Below are 21,346 nucleotides of genomic sequence, written 5' to 3'. Positions count from 1 at the left end.
TAGCAGCAGCAGCAGCAGCAGTAGTAGCAGCAGCAGCAGTAGCAGTAGCAGTTGTCATCATCATGGTCAGGAGCCTGGAGAAATGATTCAGCAGTTAGGAGAGTTTGATTCCAACCCATGTTACCAGTCTCCCAACTGCCTGTATCTCAAGTTCCAGAGTATCAAGCAACCCTCTTCTAGCCTCTACAGGTACTTGCATCCATGTGTACATAGCCCCCACACCCTAACAACACAGGCATACACATATAATTAAAAATAAAATAATTTCTAAATGAAGTCAGACCATACTATATAAAATAATTCACTCAAAATGGATCAAAAACCTACAATTATAAAACTCATAAAAGATAATATAGGTGCAAACATTTATGATCTTGGATTTGACAGAGATTGCTTACCTGTGACACTAAAAGCATGAGCAAGAAGGAAAATAGTACTCATCAAAATTAAACTTGTTGTGCTTCAAAGGACACTGTTGGCAAAGTGAAAAACTCCACAGATTGGGGAAAATAGTTGTACATCGTATATTTGAGAAAAGATTTGTACATAGAATATTTGAAAAAACTATCACAAATTAAAAAGTAGAATGTGGTACAGCTTTAAAAAAAATGCCCAAAGTCTATACCAGTGAACATGCCAAAATGGATGGAAGAAAATTTCACAAAATTTCCCTCAATAAAGAGCAATAGGCAGTCAGTGGCAGCTGAGGAAAGAAAACCCATTTATTTTTCGCTCCCCACGCCCCCCCAGGAACAGGACCATAATCCTAAGTGGCCATCCCTAAACAGGGTGGTTTAAAAAAAAAAAAAAGAGGAGTTTAACATAGAGGTGCCATATGCCCAAGGCGTCGTATGCCCAGTGTGGGTTACTACTACTGTGGTAAAACACCATGACCAAAGCAACGTGGGGAGGAAAGGGTTTACTTAGCTTACACTTCCACATCACTGTTCATCAATGAAGAAATTCAGGACAGGAGCTCAAAGAGGGCAGGAACCTGGAGGGAGGAGCTGATGCAGAGGCCATGGGGGCAGAGGAGCTGCTTACTGCCTTACTTGGCCTGCTTTCTTATAGAACTGAGGACTACCAAGCCCAAGGATGGCATCACCCAAAATGGGCTGGCCCTCCCCCACTAATTAAAAAAATGCCCTGCAGCCAGACTTTATGATAGCATTTTCTCAGTTAAGAATCCTTCCGTTCAGATGCCTTTAGCTTGTGTTAGGTTGACATAAAGCTAGACGCCATATAACAAAATGTTCTGCTATGTGCATACCCAGGGAAAACAAAAGCTAAAGGTTTTATAAAACACTTGCTCATCTGCATTCATTGCTGCATAATAACAAAACTGAAAAACAACCTATATGTACTACCCCATACATGAGTGAATGGATAAATAAATGGAGCACATCCACACTAGCAAATATTAGCTATAAAAGGGAATGAGTACTGTGGTGCTTAATTTTGTTTGTCAACCTGATGGCATTTAGAATCACCATGAAAGAAATGTCTGAGCATGAGGGAGCCTTTGAGTTAGATTAATTGAGGTGGGAAACTGCACTCTAAAGCTGGGTGGGATCATTCCATGAGTTGGGGTCCCAGACTGAGTAAAAAGAGAAAGCAGGCTGAGCACAGCATTCATTGCTTCCCAGCTGAGGAAGCCAGTAACCTAAAATTATAGAAGCAAACAAACACTCTTATAAAAGCCAAAGAACCAGGAAATGAGCCCCTAGAAAAGTGGTGTGTGTGTGTGTGTGTGTGTGTGTGTGTGTGTGTGTGTGTGTGTGTAAGGACAGACAGGAAACCTAGACTTCCATCTTCATTCACAAGGCAGTAGACACTTGAATCTTTACAAAGAAGCCAAAAATCATAAAATGGAAAAAAGATAGCATCTTCAACAAACTGCATGTTTGCATGTAGAAGAATGTAAATAGGTCCATATTTATCACCCTGCGCAAAACTGAAGTCCAAATGGATCAAAGACTTCAACATAAAACCAGATATACTAAATCCAATAGTGGAGGAAGTGGGGAATCAGCCTTAAACTCGTAGAAGACAACTTCCTGAACAGAACACCAACAGCTCAGGCTTTAAGATCAACAGTTAATAAACGAGACCTCATGAAACTGAAAAGCTTCTATAAGGCAAAGGACACAGTCAATAGAACAAAAAGACAGCCTACAGACTAGGAAAAGATTTTCACCAACCCTACATCAAAGGGCTAATATCTGAAGTATATAAAGAACTCAAGAAATTAAACATCAACAAATAAAATAATCCAATTTTTAAAATGAGGTACAGAGCTAAACAGAATTTTCAACAGCAGACTATCTAATGGCCAAGAAACACTTAAAGAAATGTTCAATATCCTTAGTCATCAAGGAAATACAAATCAAAACAACTCTGAGATTCCATCTTATACTGAAAGAATGGCTAAGATCAAAAACTCAAGTGACAGCTGGGTGGTGGTGTGGGCCTTTAATCCTAGAACTCAGGAGGCAGAGGCAAGTGGATCTTAGTGAGTTCGAGGCCAGCCTGATCTGTAGAGTGAGTTCTTGGACATCTAGGGCTACACTGAGAAACCCTGTCTCAAAAAAAACAAAATAATAATAGTAAACAATTCAAGTGACAGCACATGCTAGCAAGGTTGTGGAGAAAGGGAACACTTCCATTGCTGGTGGGAGTGCAAACTTGTAAAGCCACTTTGGAAATCAATCTTGTAGGTTCTAAGAAAATTGGGAGTAGTTCTACCTCAAGACCCAGCTATACTACTCCTGGACATATACCCAAAAGAGGCTCCACAGTACAAGGACATTTGTACAACTACATTCATAGCAGCTTTACTCATAGTAGCCAGAAACTGGAAACAATCTAAATATCACTCAGCTGAAGAGTGGATAAAGAAAATACAGCATACTTAGACAATGGAATACTACTCAGCTATTAAAAACAAGGACATCCTGAAATTTTCAGGAAATTAGATGGAACTAGAAACCATCATCCTGAGTGAGATAACCCAGACCCAGAAAGACCCACATAGTATGTACTCACTCATAATTGGATATCAGCCATAAAGTACAGGAGAACCAGTCTACAAGCTGAAAACCGGAAGAAGCTAAGTAACAAGAAGGGCCGAAGGAAAGATGCTTGAATCTCACTCAGAAGGGCAAATAAAATAGGTGTTGGAGGTGGACAGAGGGAGGGAACTGTGAAGAAGAGAGCAAGGTGGGGATCAGTGGTAGTGAGAGCTGGGGGAGGGTGGCACATGAGAGAACTGAAGTCAGAGATGGGAGGCATCTCTGGGACATGCCAGAGACCTGGGATAGGGGAGGCCCCAGGAAGTCTATGGGGTTCACCCTAGCTGAGACGCCTACCAGTGGGGGATATGCAACCTGAAGTGGCTACCTCCTGTAGCCTGGCAGGACTTCCAGTGGAGGGATAGGGACACCTACCCACCCACAAAATCTTTGATCCAAAATTTGTCCTGCCTACAAAATGTGCAAGGACAAAGATTAAGGGAATGGCCAACCAAAGACTGGCCCTACTTGAGACCCATCCCATGGGAAAGAACCAATCCCTGACTCTACTGATGTTACTCTGCTATGCTTGCAGACAGGAGCCTAGCATAACTCCTCTGAGAGGCTTCCCTCAGCAGCTGATGGAAACAAATGCACACCCACAGCCAGACATTAGACAGAGCTCAGGGAGTCAGATGGAAGAGCTGGGGGAATGATGACAGGAGCTGGAGGGGTCAAGGACTCCACAAGAAGACCTACAGAGTCATCTAGCATGGGCCCGTGGGGGCTCACAGAGACTGAACTGCCAACCCAAGAGGGTGCGTGGCCTGGTCTGCACGTATGTAGCAGATGTGCAGCTTGGTTTTTATGTGGGTTCCCCAGCAACTGGAGCAGTGGCTGTCTCTGACACTGAGGCCTCCCTTTTGGATCCCTTCCCACCAAGTGGGCTGCTTTGTCTGGCCTCAGTGGGAGAGGGTGCGCCTAGTCCTGCAGTGACTTAATATGCCAGCATGAGTTGGTAGCCATGGGGGACCTTCCCTTCTCTGAGGAGGAGAAAGGAGAATGGGGGAGAAAGGATCTAGGAAGGGGGCTGTGATCATGATGTAAAATGAATAAATAAATTTTAAAAATTAAAAAAAAAATGGCATAGCCTTGGTCCTAACTGGCCCCTCTAACCCCTGCCTTATTTAGTTCCTCAGTCAGCTATATGTGGCCAGTAACCTTGGCCTGGTAAGTAAGTGCAGGTGCTTATAGGAAGATAGTTTTGTGAAGAAATATGAGCTATCCAATTGATCATTCTGTGAGTTAGTAGTCTTCTAACTTCTTCCAAGTCATTTCAGATTTGGTTTTTACTCTGCCCTTAGTGTGCCAAAGCCATATGGTTTCTTGTTAATACCTAGTTACCTAACATAAGTCTCACAGTAAACTGCAGTTGATCTTTTCCTTGATTAGCTCCTATTAATTAAAGACCTTAAATATTATTTTTTTAAAAAACTGTGATGAATAAATAACCCTAATAAAGTTGGCTCAGGTTGTCTGTGGGGATTGGTTCCAGAACCCCCTTGAGATACCAAAATTCACAGTACTCAGATCCTTTATATAAAACAACAGCATAATACACATTTTCTTGACTAATATATGAATTATTTATAATACCCAATAAAGTATAAATATCACATAAGTAGTTGTTATATCAGGCTGTGGATAGTGGCACATGCCTCTGATTCCAACATTCACAAGGTGGAGACAGGACATCAGGAATTGAAGGTCAGCCTGGGCTATGTGAGGCCCTGTATCAAATAAAATAAGATAGTTGTTATACTATATTTATTATTTAGGAAATATTAATAATAAGAGATAAAAATTTATACCTGTTTGATACAAGCTTATATTTTTGAATACTTTTAATTGAGAGTTGATTTAATCTGTAGATGTGGACCCCACAGATACAGAGAGCCAGCTATAATGCTAAATTTAATACTGGCTGATAGCATATAAAAGACTTATTCCTTTGCCTCCATTTATTGAAAATAGATTTTTTTTCTCACATAATATATCCTGCTTATGGTTTCCCCTCTCTGTACTCCTCCCAGTTCCTCCCCGTGTCCCCTCCCATCCAGATCCACCTCCTTTCTGCCTATGATTAAAAAAACAACAAGTGTCTAGGGGATAATAATAAAATGTAATATAATAAAACAAACATCAGAATAAAACAAAACAAACAAACAGAAGGAAGAGTGCCTAATAGAAGGCACAAGAAACAGACCCACTCATTTACACACTCATGAATCCCATAAGAACACTAAACGGGAAGCCATAATATATATGTGCAAAGGACCTATAGGGTAAAACAGAAGAAGAAAATATATATTTATTCTTCTAGGTAAACCTTACAAATCACTGTGGTTTCATGGGAGGACTGCAGAGGAACAAAAGCACTGGACTGACCACTCCATATTTTGCTACCTCTACAGTAGAAGTAATATTTCATGTATCAACAAGAATGCCTTCTGATTCTGATGACTCTCTGACCAAAAAAGTAAGTACAGGGGTGGGGGAGTGGATTACTTTAAGTTAAATCTTATTACTTAAGAAAATTAATGCATAAAATACTAATATCCAATTGGTGGAGCCCTGTTGGGGGTTGAAGAGCTTGTTTCTTTAACCAATGCCATCTTCAAACCCAGGATCATTGTATAGTAAATTGTGTTTTCCTTCAATAAGGAAAACAATGATGTGATTATAGGTAACAGTCTTTTCTGATTTTTTATGTTTAGGCTTATTTTTAATCATTTTTATATATGTATCTATGTGAGTGTATGCCACATGTATGCAGATACTGAAGAGACCAGAAGAAGGCATCAGACCTCCCTGGAACTGGAGTATAGACACTTGTGAGCCACCCAGTGTGGGTGCTGAGAACTGAACTCAGGTCCTCTGGAAGAGCAGTTAGTGCTCTTAACCACAAAGCAATCTCTATAGCTTATTTTGCTGTTTTTAGTGAATTTTATTTTGTATATTTGAGGTTTACAGCGTTATGTTTAGAAAACACATAACTGGTAAATTACTTCTGTGATGAGACAAATTAGCATGCCTGTTATCCATTACATAGTTACATAGTGAGTATAGTAGTTAAAATCTCTTTAAACACAATAATCTCACTATTGAACCAGTTCGCTGGACTCCTGGATATGTAACCTGTATGCCTGCTACCTTACATCGTTAGGCCTCTATCTGCTGGATACGTAACCTGTATGCCTGCTACCTTACATCGTTAGGCCTCTACCTCCTGGATACGTAACCTGTATGCCTGCTACCTTACATCGTTAGGCCTCTACCTCCTGCTACCTTACATCGTTAGGCCTCTATCTCCTGGATACGTAACCTGTATGCCTGCTACCTTACATCGTTAGGCCTCTACCTCCTGGATATGTAACCTGTATGCCTGCTACCTTACATCGTTAGGCCTCTACCTCCTGCTACCTTGCATCGTTAGGCCTCTACCTCCTGCTACCTTACATCGTTAGGCCTCTACCTCCTGACTTCCTCCCTGACTTGAGCAGCTGGATCACTGCTCTGGTTTGGTTTTGTTGTTGTTGTTGTTGTTGTTCATTTGCTATATGACTTTGAGATGGCTTTGTGATTAAGAGCGCTTGTTTATCTGTTTGTTTGTTTGTCTGTCTGTCTGTAGACATAGTTTTACTGTGCAGTCCAAACTGTCCCTGAACTCACGATCCTCTTGTCTAGTCTCTTCAGTGGTGGATTATAGATGTATACCAAAACAAACTTGGCTTTTATTATATTTTTTATATTTGATTTTTAATTTTGCATATAAATGAACTCATGTTTTCTCTGCTTGTCATAGTTCACTTAACAGAATCTTCTTCAGGTTCTTCCATGTTGTGGCAAGTGTCAGAATCTTCTTTTTTAAAGCTAATCAATATTTCATCACTTGCATATATACTTCATTTTCTTTACCCGTTAATCATGAGTGGATAATTTCCTGGTTTCATTTCTGTTGTGATAAAAACTAGAGAAGAAGAGTTCTATTTTGGTTCACAATTACAAGTTATAGTCCATCATTGAAGGCAGGAACTTCAAATCACTAGTCATATTATCCAGTCAAGAGCAGTGAGCAGTGAATACAGTCATGCTCACTCACTCGCTTTCCTCTGCTTAGCATAATTTCTCCAGATTTACATAGTCCAGGACCCCTGTCTAGAGAATGATGCCTCCCACAGTGGGCTGGACCTGCCATCAGTTTAAGACAATTCCCCACAAGTCAACCCAATGCAGACAATCCTTCACTGAGACCCTCTGCCCTGGTAATTCTTGGTTGTATCAAGTTAATGATTAAAACTAGTCATCACAGATCTATAGAATGTTTCCATTTCCTAATTAGGAATATTCTGCAAGAAACCTGGGAGTGCAGATACCTTTATAAGGTCATAGCCTAGTTCATTTTGTCAAGTTAACACTGCCTGTAGTCATCTGAGAAGAAAGAGCCTCTATTGAGGAATTGCCTAGATCAGATTAGCCTGTGAACATGTCTTTAAAAGAGATGGTCCTTTATTATTAGTTGACACACGAAGGCTCAGTCCACTCTGGACAGGTGGGTTTGGGCTGAGTGTGAAAACTTACTAAAAATAGACCTCTTAAGTGAACCAGCAGGGAGTATTCCCCCATGGTTCCTGCTGTATTTCCTTTGCTGTGAGGAGTTCATAACTTGAATTCGTGCCCTAATGTCCTTCAGTGATAGATTGTAAGCTGTAAGCTAAAATAAATCCTTTCCTCCTTTAAGTCGCTTTGGGTCAGAGTGTTTTACCCCAGCAACAGAAAGGAAGCTGGAATAAGTGGTGGTTTCACCTCTTTCAGTATATATCCTGAACAGAGATGATTGGCAGTTCATGTGCAGCTCTTTTCTTTTATCAGTCTCTACACTATTTCCCATCATAGCTCTATCCACACATTGCACCAATGATGAATGAGCGTCCCCATTTCTCTACATTCTCAGCAGTACTTACCTCTTCTTTACAGTAGCCATCCAGCAAATGTTGTAGTGGTTTCAGTTCCACACTCTCTGAATAACTTCCCTGATACTGACCACTTACCTTTCTGTATACCTCATTGGTATAACATCTCTTAGGAGAAATATGTGTTCTCGTCCTTTGCCTGTTTTTTACTGTCTGTTTTTCTGCTTATTGAGTTGAAAATGTTCTTTATAATTTTGTTATTAACCCTTCATCACATGTGTGATTTGCAGATTGTTTGGTTTTTCTAAGTTGGTAGGTTGCTATTTTTCTCTTTGTTCGTTTTAGTTTTGTAGTATAAGTACTTGTTTGATGTCACAAACAAATAAAGCTATTGCTAAAACCATCCATATGCCTTTTTAGGACTTATGGTTAGGTCTTTTTTCCACTCTGAGTTGATTGTTATGAATGGTAGAAAATGCAAGGCTCATTTCATTAGTTGGTATATGGAAGTCTAGGTTTCCCATTCTAGTTGTTGAAGAGATTATCTTTCCTCACTTATATTATTGGCATCTATATTGAAACATTTGTACTTATGTACATATTTTCTATTCTGTTACCTTGGTCTTCATATCTATTTTTATGACAGTTCCATCCTTATTACTATATTGTAGTGTGTGTGTGTGTGTGTGTGTGTGCGCGCGCGCACGCGTGTCTGTGTGTCTTAATTTTAATCCATGAATTCTGGCTCATAACTCCCTTGTTATTTCCTGGATTATTATAGTGTCACAATAACCATCAGAAATAGGCCTCAGAAGGAAAACAAAGAAACCATTCTCTGACTTTCACCTACCCTGTTTTTACCTATAGATACTAATCAACTCCTGCCTTCTGTCTTGGAATTAGCCATTAAGTCAATTGCCTGACTGCAAGTAAATCATAAAACCCCCATTTCAGAAGAGCTCTCATTCCGTACTCATGAGAAAGGCATGTTTCTCACAAAACCAAGAAGATTCAGCAGCTGGACTCTACTGAGTTCCCCCATTCCATCGGTTAACACTAGTCATAATCCTGTGCTTCAGTCTCCATATGAACCCAGGGGACTGTGTTCAGGGAGTTTCTGGATAGCCAAACACACAGGAATTCCTGGAGAATGGCATTGCCAGCATGGGAGCTCCACATGCCTTCTTCTTATCTCACCTTCACATCTGTGGTGCCTTACCTCCATTGTCAGCATGACTGGACTTGGAGAAAGAGTTCTGGAGGCATTCAACTAAGGAGGGAAGGCCCAACCCCTCCCCCCCGAATGTATGTCTTTCTCTCTGCTTTCTGCTCAGCACTGAGGATCAAACCACTCCCACCACTGTTCCTTTCCTTCTGCGATGGACTGTATTTTTCTGAACCATAAACCAAACGATCCTTCCCCTAAGCTGCTTTTTGTCATGTATTTGGTCATAACAATAAGAAAAGTAACTAGTACAGCAGTGCTTCTCAACCTTCTAAGCTGCGGCCCTTCAATATGGTCCCTCAGGTTGTGATCAGCCCAAACCATAACGTTATTTTTGTTGCTGCTTCATAACCATAATTTTGCCACTGTTGTGAATCATAATGTAAACATGTAACCCCCCCCAAAGGGGTCACACCTACAGGTTGAGGACCCTACAGTGCAATGTCTCTTACTATGTTCTAGTTCCATCCATTTGCTGCAGATTTCAAGGTGTCCTTGTCTTTAATAGCTGAGTTGAGTGAGAGTATAGAAAAACCTGAAATCCAAGGTTAGGTTTCAGAAGTATTTGTAATTCTGTAATATAATTTCAAGTCAAAGAGTTTGACACCTCAACTGTTTTACATTCTTAGCACACCATTATCAAATCTTGTTAGGAAAAAAAAAAACTATGGACATCCTAATAGGTGCAAAGTAGTTATTTTGTTTGTTTCTATTGAAGCAGAATTTGTCTGTCTGTCTATATCCCAGGCTATTCTTAAATTCACTGCTCAGCACATACTCATAGTCTTTCTGCCTCTCTTTCCCACCACCATGCCTGTCCCAAAGTGTCTATTTCCTTTAGTTTTAATTTACATTTCTGTGACAGCTGGTGACAGTGAGCATCTTGTTATGTGGAGACTGAACACTTGTTTATCTGCTTGGCAAAATGTCTATCCAAGTCCTTTACTCATGTGTTTATGTTTCTCTTATGTCATTATAGGAGTTCTTTATACATTATAGTTATTATTCTCTTATCCAGTATATGGTTAGCTAATATTTATGAACTCAAATTTAATTTCTCTTTGGTTGCCTCTGTTGTTAATATCAATCCAAGAAACCATTACCAAATCCACTATCATGGAGATGTTTTTCTATTTTTTTTTTTCTGAGAGCTTTGCAGCTTTAGCCCTTATCATTTACATTTTCTATTAACACTGAGCTACTTGTAGTGTATGGAGTAAGATACAGAATTGCATGTAAATGCCCAATCTTTTCATCACTATTTGTAGAGAAGCTACTGTATTATAGTTCATTAGTCTAAATGTCTGTTCTTACACCATTCTATACTGTTTATATGGCTATTGCATTCTAAGTTTAGACTCAGGAACTATGAATCCTCCATTTTTTTTTTTCAAGATTGTTTTGGCTTTGACCATCTCTTAAAGACTCCATATACACGATTTAGAATGGTTTGTCTATTTGTGCCAAATCTACTGAATTTTTTTCTTTCTTTTTTAATTAGCAAGTACAAAGTAAGGAGTTTATTTAGACACTTTCATACATTTGTATATTGTGCTTTGGTCATTGTTACTTCCTCTGTGACAGTGTTGAGATTTTGGTAGGGATGTATTTAATCTGTAGATAGTGTCAGGTAGAATTAATATTGTGCCTTTGGGAGTTTTGTTGCATTTTAGAATGCACACATGTGGAGGCTATTGAGAACTAGCTCTCACCTTCCATCACATTGTCCCAGTGGGGCAGCGCAAGCCGTCAGGCTCTGTAACAGCAGCTTTTACCTGCTGAGCTATCTTTCTGGATTGTTCTGGTATTTATTAAAGTGATGTTTGGTTGGGGTGTGTGTGTGCGCGCGCATGTGTGTACAATCGCATGCTTGCACATATGCCACAGTACGTGTAGAGACCAGAGGATAACATGTGGGAATTAGTTCTTTCCTTCCACCATGTGGATTCTCAAGGTTGAAGTCGGATTGTCAAGTTGTCAGTCTTGGCAGCAGGTACCTTTACCTGCTGAATCATCTTGCCAGTCCTTTCTAATTTTCTTTAAATGCAAATATCTGGTTGCAGTTTTGCTGTTAAATAAGTACTGCTAAGGAAATACCCAGTCTAAATTAGCTTTTTTACTTAATGCAATTTTATTTGTATGTCTTAACATACAACAAAAAGAATATATAAATATGATCTCATAATTTAGAATTGCTATTCTAAACCTTCTTTCATAGAAATCAAAAACAAAAATACTTGTCTTTCCATGTACTGATTTTCCCTTTTCCTTATTCTCACTGACACTTCGTGTTAATATGCTCCTCAAGCATCCTACTAATATTTTTTCAATAGCAGCTTTATATTTTAGTTTTATATCACTTTCTTTTCAATGACTTAATTGTGTAAACTTAATCATAAATGCCAGTTGTCTTATACAAGTTCTTAATTAAGAAATCACTTTCTGTATTGGTATTTTTTCTCCTGAATTTAATAAATTCCACATTAGTGGTAATAAGTTGAGGCCTAGAACATGTCCTATTACAGATGAAGAATTGGATTTCATTAGGTTGTCCCCCCGTCCTTTGTACATGCATCTTCAGGTGTGTTCATCTATTCAGTAGACACATTAATGAGCACTGGTTGCAGTGTAATATTGGAGGAAGTAAAGCTTGTTGACCTCAACATGGAGTTTAATACCTCTAATTAAATTAGATAGTCGACAGTCAGTATAAAGAAATAGCCATGCCTCTGGCAAGCTAGAATTATTTATGACTCTGGTTCTATGTTTTAAACTTGGTAGGAGAAACATCATTTATATCCATTTTTATAAAAACTAATGTTAGTTCTGACTTTTTATTTTAAATATGTGGTGGTTTTGTAAATTATTTTTAAACATTTTATTTTCTCAGAATGTGAAGTTAATGTTTTTGGATCTGTTTAAGTATAGAATTGTTTTGTGACGTGAAGGTTTCTCAATGCATAAGATAATAGCAGCAGAATTTTTGTAACATAGACTATACTTTTTAACCAAATTAGCCATTCAATCTAGTAATGTCTCTCTTAGAAATATTATGCCACTGTTTCAAAAGTCCTGCTATAACCCAGTCCAAGCCATCTGTTCTATGAATTATTTCTACCTGAGAAAGATTGATGGAAAATGGTTAAAAATAATTTCCACTTAACTGAGTGTATTCACCCCTAAAAATCAAAAGTGCTGCAAGCATTGGTATAAAGTGTTGAGAGGAGCCTCTCTCATTTCCTCTGTCTCCTTGTTGCGGCCACTTGCTGATACTCTGCTTCCAAGGGAGCTGAATCATCCTTTTAGAAGCTTGATGAAGATCAAGTTGAGATAATTGTGAAATACTTAGTTGGACTCTCTAGGCTATCTTTCATTTCCTGAACCCCCAAAAGAGGAAGAAGAAGTACTCTGTTTAAGTCAGCTTCCTTTGAAATACTATTAGTGTAATGGACAGCAGGCCATGACTTGAAACTTGATCACAAGAGTTTCTCAAGTAAATGGGTCTTAAAAACTCTACTTGGTCTAATTTTTATTTCTAATCTATTTTTATTTTTATTTTAAAATAAAATTAGCATGTGAGAAACTTTCCAAAGAACTATAAGGTAAATACAATGTGAACAAAATTGAAAACAACTTTGTGGAATAATAATAAAAAGGGTTTATTATTTTAATAAAAATGGGGTTAATAATAATTAACAGATCCTATGGAATTGTCATAGTTTGCTTTCTGTCACTTGATAAACTCCATGATTAAAAGCAATGTGAAGGAGGAAAGGGTTTATTTGGCGTACATGAACCAATCACAGTCCATCATTGAGGTTATCCAGGAACTCAGGCAGAAGCAGAGGCAGGAACCATGGCGGAATTCTACATAGTGGCTTGCTCCTCATGGCTTCCTCAGCAACCTTTTTTTTTTTATACAACCCAAACCAACCTGCCCAAGGGTGACATTATCTACAGTGGGCTGGGCCCTCCCCATATCAGTTATTACTCAAGAAGGTGCCCCCTAGACGTGACTACAGCCATCTGATGGAGGCATTTTCTCAGTTGATGTTCCCTCTTCCCAGATGACCCAAGCTATGTCATGTTGACAAAAACTAAACAACAGGGCAATTGTACTCATAGCTTCAGATCAAAATATAACAGTGTTACAAGTTCTATTCCATGTCACGTAATACCCACAGCCCACTCCTGATGACAGAGATAGAGAGTAGAAATATTCTGAGCAGTTCCATGCCAGCTGTCTCACCACCTTGAGCAGCATGATTCAGATAGGGTAGCAGTAGCTTCTCCTTGCACACAAAGTAAGACTTAGCCCCAGCGTCCTCCCTGTGCTTTGGCCACCTTTCTGCTCACTTCTCTGGTCACTTCTGTCATCTTCCTACTCAGCAGACTGCTTTCACTCTTCTAACCTTCCACCTAAGCAAGTCTAGCCCCATGGCTGAGGTTCCACATACTGAACTGTTGGGTTAATCTGCAGGTTTTTCTCCAGGCTTCTTCATTCTCACTAATCTCTCACACTTAGGTGACAGTTTCACAGTAAGATCTTTCCAAATCATTCTAGCTAAAGAACCCCTCTACTCAGGAACACTCTCCCTTTGCCCTATGTTGCCCTTTTAAGTGTGTGTGGTGTGTGCACACTGCCAATGCCTAGCACATGCACATAGAAGTCAGAAAACAACCTCAGCTTACCAGTCCTCTCCTCTACCTCAGCTGAGACAGGTTCTGTCAGGGTGCTGCTGAGAGAACCTAACCCTGCTAGTTGGCATGCTCTGGCTTCCCAGGGTTCAGTGCAAGTGGCATTATAGATTGATGTTCTTTACTATTTGTATCCAGAGAAGTGTTTGGAACACTGTGTGTAACTTATTCATTGTTTGCTTATCTGACTTTGATGTGTAAACCATTTGACATTTTTGTTCAGAACTTAAATGAAGATGTAAGAATTTTAACTTAATGATAACTATAATCTAGAAAAGAATGAGCCAGCACACTGAATAGCAGAGTAGGCTAACAATAGACCTTAATACGCTTAAAAGATAACCTAGACTTGGCAAAATAAAACTTAATAACAATAAATATGAAATCCTTTCTTTAAATGGAACAATTTATTTTACCTAATTAAAAGCACTTTGCAGGTGGTTCAGTGGGTAGAAGAACTTGCTCCAAGCTTAGCAACCTAAGTTCAGGTCACTAAGAATCTACATGTGTGCATACACACAGAGATTGATAATAAGAACTTTGCAAGGAAAGAAGTTTAAGTTGAGTTCAATGATCCTGTAAAGTTTCAGAAAATAATTGAGTAACAGAGGAAGAAATAGTCCCATTAATGAGTTTGCTGAATTAGAGCATATATTGATGTTCTATTCCAGACATTGCAGCTTAATAGAAACATCAGTAAACTGAGAAAATAATCCAGGAAAATGACAGTTTTTAACCTGAAAAAGAAAAGTAAAGATATTAAATTGATCTTCAAATACCTGAAAAGATAACTTATAGATTACACGTTGGATTTGTGTTTGGAAGTAGTATCAGGAAGGCACAGTTTGCTTCATGTAAAGAATACTCTGGTGACTCAGGCTCAAAGGTAGAGTCTGATTGTGACCAGTTACACTTCATGATGTTAAAATTGTTTGTACAAAGGGTGCACATCTACTCCTCAGATATCACAGGGGGCCTACTGTTCTAGGTGTGGAAGTGCTCCTTTAGGCTAGCCACTATTATTAGCACTCTGTAAGGATGACGGGCTAGAGTTTATTTTCTTCCTAACTTAGTACTGCTCATCTCTAGCCTACATCATACAGCTTAGATTCCAGAGTAGCGTCAGTAGCAGTTGAATTTAGAAGAGCATTGGTTACTAGTTACCACACAGATCTGCCCCTTATACACAGCAGTCTGGATGCTTTTTCAAAACTTGGCTTGCACATGGGTTCAGAAATATGTACATAGGCTCTATGTGCCTTTAGTAAAACACTTTGGGGGAGAGGAGGCAGGAGATCTTTGTTTGAGGGCACCCTACTCTACATATTAAGCTCCAGGATCGTCAGGGCTATACAAAGAAACCTTGTCTCAAAAAAAGAGTTGTAGAAAAGAGACAGAGACAGAGAGAGGAGGAGGGGAGGGGAAGAAAGGAGAGGAGAAGGAAAGGCACTCCTTTGAGAAATTTAGAGTAGAGGGAAACTTACTGAGTATGCACAGGACATAGTCTTTTAAGTCCTTAAGAGGTAAGAAATAAATAAATATAAAATAGTATATAAAGTATCTGTACCAAATATAGATACGCCCAACTTGTTTGGTCTCTTGTTTTTTTTCAAGCTTTCTTTTGTATTTATTTTTTCTAACATATTCTTTTTTAAGATTTATTTATTCATGTATTTTATGTATGAGTGCTCTGTCTTCTTCATGCACACCGGAAGAGTCAACCAGATGGCTGTGAGCCACCATATCGTTGCTGGGAATTGAACTCAGGACGTCTGGAAAAACAGTCAAGTGCTCTTAACCACTGAGCCATCTCTCCAGCTCCTACTCTCTTGTTTTTATTACTGGCATTATGGCTTCTGTTTCCTTTTGATTATTAGAAAGTCAATTTTCAATGGTCTTCCAAAAATTCCCCATATATACAGCAATGATTAACAACATCTCAATTTCTGTTATTAAAGTTATAAAAATGTCATTTTGACAGCTTCATACAACTATATTCTTAGCATTGGAATCTAAGTAATAAAAGATTTTCATGAAGGTTTTTACTTTAAATATCAAACACATATAGAATGATTTGTTAATGCACATGGTTCTGTGTAAAACATATTATAACATCTTGACAGAAAATGTGTCTTTTTTTAACTTCTAACAGACCTTTAATACTATATGGGAGATATTTGAAGACAACTTTGGTAAAAGATAATAGTACAGTTGCCTTGTTCTCTTGTTTCTTTAGATAAGTGGCACTAGAAATTATAGGTAATTTTGGCAAGAGTTCAAGGGTTAATGTAGCAGATAAATAAAAGGAATTTTCTGTAAATTGAGACCTGCATTATTTCAGTTGTCTTGTCTTTCCTAACCTAACTCATTTAATTTTAAAAAGTAAATACTTAAATTCTTCCTGACAGTGTGCTCAGCTTTTACTATCATTTATTACTTCAATTATACTTGATATCACTTAGAACAATCTGCCATTTGGAAATCTCAGTATAGCCTGGAGCTTAGTATTAGATCTGGCTGCTATTGTAACATGTACAGCATATGACATTAATGTATCAAAATTAGATTGGATCATCCCTCCTGGTTAAATTTATTTCACATTTCTTTTGTATTCAGTTAACATAAACCTATTAGGGAAGCTGACACATGGGGATGGCTGTATAGGAAGGATATTTTTAAAGTATTTTGATTAAAAAATATAATTATAGGGCATGGCTTTTCTAGGTTGTGTAATCTCTTTTTTGCTTTTTAAAAATGGCACAAAGTCCAAGTCTGCATTTATGCAATTCCTATATGGTATTCACAAGTGGAAGGGGAGTTAATTCCAGGTCTAAAGCATGACTGAAAGGGTCTTTTCAAAAAAATTGAACTTAACTGCTCTTTTTGTCTCAGTCAAATATTAAGTTTTTATCTACCTTGTGGTTTTTAATCTAGAAATCACATATGTAAAATATAGAAATCACCAGTACATTAGCTCAGACCAGCTGTGTCCTTCTTTCATCTACTGAACTTTGCCAACTGCAGTTTGGTCAGTTGTCTGGAGGTGACGGAAGAGCTGATGTAGAGTGCCTACCAAACATCGACTCACGTGTTCCCAGGAGCAGAGTCTATAGTGTCCTAGATGATGGCATTTTATACTAACATTGAGGCTTATACCGTAATCACCATGAAGAAAGCTCAGTAACATTCAGTAGGTTCATTTTTGAACAACTTATTAGAAGCACAACTTTTAAATGCTCTTTTCTTACAGTTTTAATTATCATAACAACACTCTCAAGATTGCCAGAAGTATGTTTGTAAGCAACACATATCAAAGTTAACATTTTTAGAGCCTAATATTTATTTGGAAGATTTTCTAAGTTGTTTGTGGGGGAGGGTGCCTAAAAAAGTAACTTGTTAAACCAAAAATAACCAACTCTTTCCACCTCAATAAGTGGTTATAAAATTTGTGAGGCATATTTTATTTTATTTTATTTTATTTTATTTTATTTTATTTGTTTCTCTTCTGGATGCTTCTTTAGGCCATCTTGCCACTTATTAGCACGACAGAAAGTGGAGAGACTAAGAGGAGAGTAATCACAAATTAGTCCCTTTGAGAGTGGAATTGCGTTACTCCGGCAGCTAGTGCTAAAGAATGGGCTGCAGCTCATCAGTTCTTTGTGTCTCTTTGGCTGCAGGAGTTGAAAGTGTCTGGTCTTCTCTGTCCCTTGATGACTTTGAGTGTTTGTATTTTATGTGTCATGAAAATAACCAACCTTGTCCCTTCTGTAAGGTCTATTGTCACTAGTTGTGTAACTATGCTCACAGGACTTTTACAAAGCACTCTAACTATTTCCTTGGTTTTTCTAGTTGAGACACCTAGGAAATGATGAAGTACACATTGTTTGGTCAGAACATACTAGAGACTACCGGAGAGGAATTATTCCTACAGAATTTGGTGATGTCCTCATTGTAATATATCCAATGAAAAACCACATGTACAGCATCCAGATCATGAAAAAACCAGAGGTGAGAACTTCTTAGCTTCTGTCTTAGTAATAGATTTTCAGTTGTGAAAGTAGGGGGAAATGCAACAGCTTGTAGCTGTGTAGATTGTCTTAAACATAATGCAGAAGAACTAACCCAGCGAGAGAGACACTAGGTAATGCCTGAGTGGAAGTTCCTTTGTACTTAGCTTACCCTTTATTAAAGTAGAAAACAACTACAGTTTTCCAAAAAAACACAGAAAGAAGCAGGCAGGTATTAGTAAGGCACAGTTGTAATCCCAGCAGGGCATAGGCAAAGATGATTACTGCAAGTTTAAGGTAAACCCAGGCCAGTCAGTGGTACTTAATGAGGCCCTGTCTCAGAAAACCAAAAGTAATTTTAAAATAATAAACGGAATGCCTATAAATATATTTAATTGTTAAAGAGATGTTACCTCTCTTACGATTGGACATCTAGATGTACCCCAGGATTTCAAACAACTATTTCAGAAGTATTTATTTTTAAGATAATAAGATACAAGCAAGGGGATAACAATTGGGATATATGAATAAATTATAATTTTAAAAGTTTGGCATTATTTTCATGTGTTCTTTTCTAAGATGAATGCTTTTAATAGAAAATTGTAAAAAAATATAAACAAAGTACACTGTGACTGTGAAAAAATAAAATTAAATGGTGTATTTCGTAAAACGCAGAAAATGAAGATAAAAATGAATGCTGCAGTACATTTGCCAAAAAAAATTTTGTTTTGATAGTTGATTCAGAATCTTTAAATTTTCTCGAATTGGGTTAAATTCTCATTTATAAATTTTCCTGGAGGACAAGGTTTGTTTGGGTTTTGTTTTTGTTTTTTGGTTTATCTAAGCCAGAAGTCAACTTATAACAGGGCACAACATAATTTGGTGCAGCCTACTGAGTGTTTTTTTTACAATATTTGTAAAGCGTTTTTTGTTTTAAAGTTCAGGTATATAGCCCGAAGGCCTAAAATGCTATGGCATCCTTGGATAGTTGTCTTGCCTTGAACTACCATTTGTACCAACCATATTTAAATCTTTTTTTTCCAGTATTGGTGCTTGCATCCAGCTAGGTTAACACTCTACCACTGACCTATATATTCACAGCTATAAATTGTCACTGGATAAAAGTGACAGTTAATTATCAAAGCATAGATTTTCTTTTGTAATTAACCAAGCCAAATGCACTTTAGGTTCTGTATTTGTGTTAGATTTGTTTTTTGTCATTGTAACAAATCCTAGGAATGACATCTTAGAAGAATGATATGCTTTGACTCGTGGCTGCTTGACTCCATGTTTCTGGGCCTGTGGGTCAAAGCTCGGTTGCCCATCACTTCCCCAGAGCTAAGCACTCAACATGAGTTTTAGGAAGACAATTCATGTCCAAACCATAAGAATAAAACTAGTATCTCACAAAACCAACCATCTAACTGCCTACCTGTAAGAATGTGTGTCTTTTCCAGCTTGTTTAATAAAGGAATTGGGTTTTTTGTATGTATACAGTTGAAACTACAAAACTTTGGAAACTGGCAGAGGATATAAGTTACTTAGTTACATAAAGCATATACATAGTTCTTTTGAATGGCCAACCTATTGGCTTTGGGAATTTTTGTTTCTTTGTTGCCCTAATATAAGTGATTATAAGTTCATGTAAAAAATGAATTTGAATAATATTTTTACATAAGAGACAACCAAAGAGGAAGCAAAAACACATTTGTGTGTAAAGGATCTTGATTGTTTTTATTACAGTCTTTCTACGGTTTGACTTTAAAATTATGTTCTGATCTCTCTTACCAGGTTCCCTTCTTTGGTCCACTTTTTGATGGTGCTATTGTGAATGGAAAAGTTTTGCCCATTATGGTTCGATCCACAGCAATAAATGCTAGCCGTGCTCTGAAGTCACTGATTCCATTGTATCAAAACTTGTATCCTTTTTTACGTGTGTAGTTAGTACACTAGTGTACATCTACCTTACAAAAAGATAAATATTTCTTATTATTGAGACTAGGGTTTCTGTTCCTGAGAAGTAGATGGCAGAGTTCCTCACTTTACATCCTGATTGTAGCCCCTTCCTTTCTCTCCTCCTGGGCTTTCCCTCCCTCCCTCCCTCTTCTCCCATCCCCCTCCCCTATTCCTCAGAAAAGGGGAGCCTCACCCACCCACCATGCCAGTCATCAAGTTGCATCAGGACTGAGCATATCCTCTTCCCTCATGGCCTGGCAAGGTAGCCCTGCGGTGGGCAGGAGGGTATCAAAAAGCAGGTATCAGAGTCCATGTCAGAGACAGCCCCCAGTCCCCCTTACTAGGGGACCCACATGATGTAGCCCGTGGGCAGTTCCGGCTTTTTACATGCTTCTAATAAGTAGTCATCTTTAGCTTAGTTAAATAGAATGCTGTTATATGTGGGGCTCTGTGCTGCTCTGGAGGTTCAGAAATGATCAAAACAATCATTGGAAAGAATTCACTCTGCATGGAAAAAACATACTTTTTTCACTATTTTCACTACATGCATTTTAAAAGCGGAGTGTGCAGGATGTACTCTAAAAAGGGGCCACCAGCCAGTTGAAGGTTAGTGTCCAGAAACACTCTTGAAAAAAATGAAAAGTGAACTAGTCTTAAGTGATAAATAATGAGATGGATGAAATTAAAAACCTAAGCAGGGAACAGTATGGTGAGGGACATGAAGGTGTGCAAAGATGTGGGAACAGAGCTTCTGGAGCTAGCCTATCAGGTCGGTGCTGCTCTTGTGGAACTGCATAGCCTTGAACATGTCCTGAGCCTCCTGACCTTAGTGGACTTACCTTTGAAATGAACTTAGTGATGACAACTTCCTCATGGTCTTGGTCAAGCCACAGAAGCAGGTTTGGGGTGGTGGTGGTGTTGGTTGTTGTTGTCGTCGTGGTCTTCCCTTCCTCTTCAGCTTCCAGAAATAAACCCAGGCCTTGATCATACTAGGCAGTCACTTTACCATTGAGTCATAATCCTAGCCCAAGTCATAGAATCTTTAACTCTCATTGTCTTTATCTGTAAAAAGATTCTAATATTATCTGAGCATTACTATGAGTGCTAAATGAGGTGTGTGCAATTATTAATTATATTACTTACAAATATTACCATCAGTATAAAACATCTCTACCCAAGACTAAGGAATTGCTTAATTGAGTTTTTATATTACACTGATTAGCGGCTTGAGGTGAATTCTCAGGCCTACTTTATGACATTTTTAATATTTAATCACATTAAGATAATGGTTACCACATTAGAGAATATTGTAGGATGAAAAGAAATAATTTCAATGAAAATAGTAGGCAGGAACACTTTTGTTTCAAAGAGCAAATCTGTACAGTTCCTACCAGTAAAGTTGCTTATAGACTTCCTAGAATAAGAGGTGGAGAGACAGCTCGGCATTTAAGACCATGTGCTGCTTTTGCAGAGAGC

General features: G+C 38.3%; 1 protein-coding gene across 2 annotated transcripts in view; it reads left to right on the top strand.

The window, feature by feature from the left end:
- Positions 1-21,346, top strand: part of Ralgapa1 (Ral GTPase activating protein catalytic subunit alpha 1) — a 213,682-nt gene that overhangs the window by 161,140 nt on the left and 31,196 nt on the right. For both annotated transcript variants that reach the window (XM_051146322.1, XM_051146313.1), the window contains 3 exons: positions 5,395-5,550; positions 17,757-17,915; positions 19,706-19,833. In XM_051146322.1, coding sequence (XP_051002279.1) covers positions 5,395-5,550; positions 17,757-17,915; positions 19,706-19,833 — 443 coding nt within the window. The remainder of the gene's footprint in view (positions 1-5,394; positions 5,551-17,756; positions 17,916-19,705; positions 19,834-21,346) is intronic.

The sequence above is a fragment of the Acomys russatus genome, chromosome 1, assembly GCF_903995435.1.
Source record: "Acomys russatus chromosome 1, mAcoRus1.1, whole genome shotgun sequence".
Taxonomy (NCBI): domain Eukaryota; kingdom Metazoa; phylum Chordata; class Mammalia; order Rodentia; family Muridae; genus Acomys; species Acomys russatus.
This window is presented reverse-complemented; position numbering and strand designations above follow the sequence as displayed.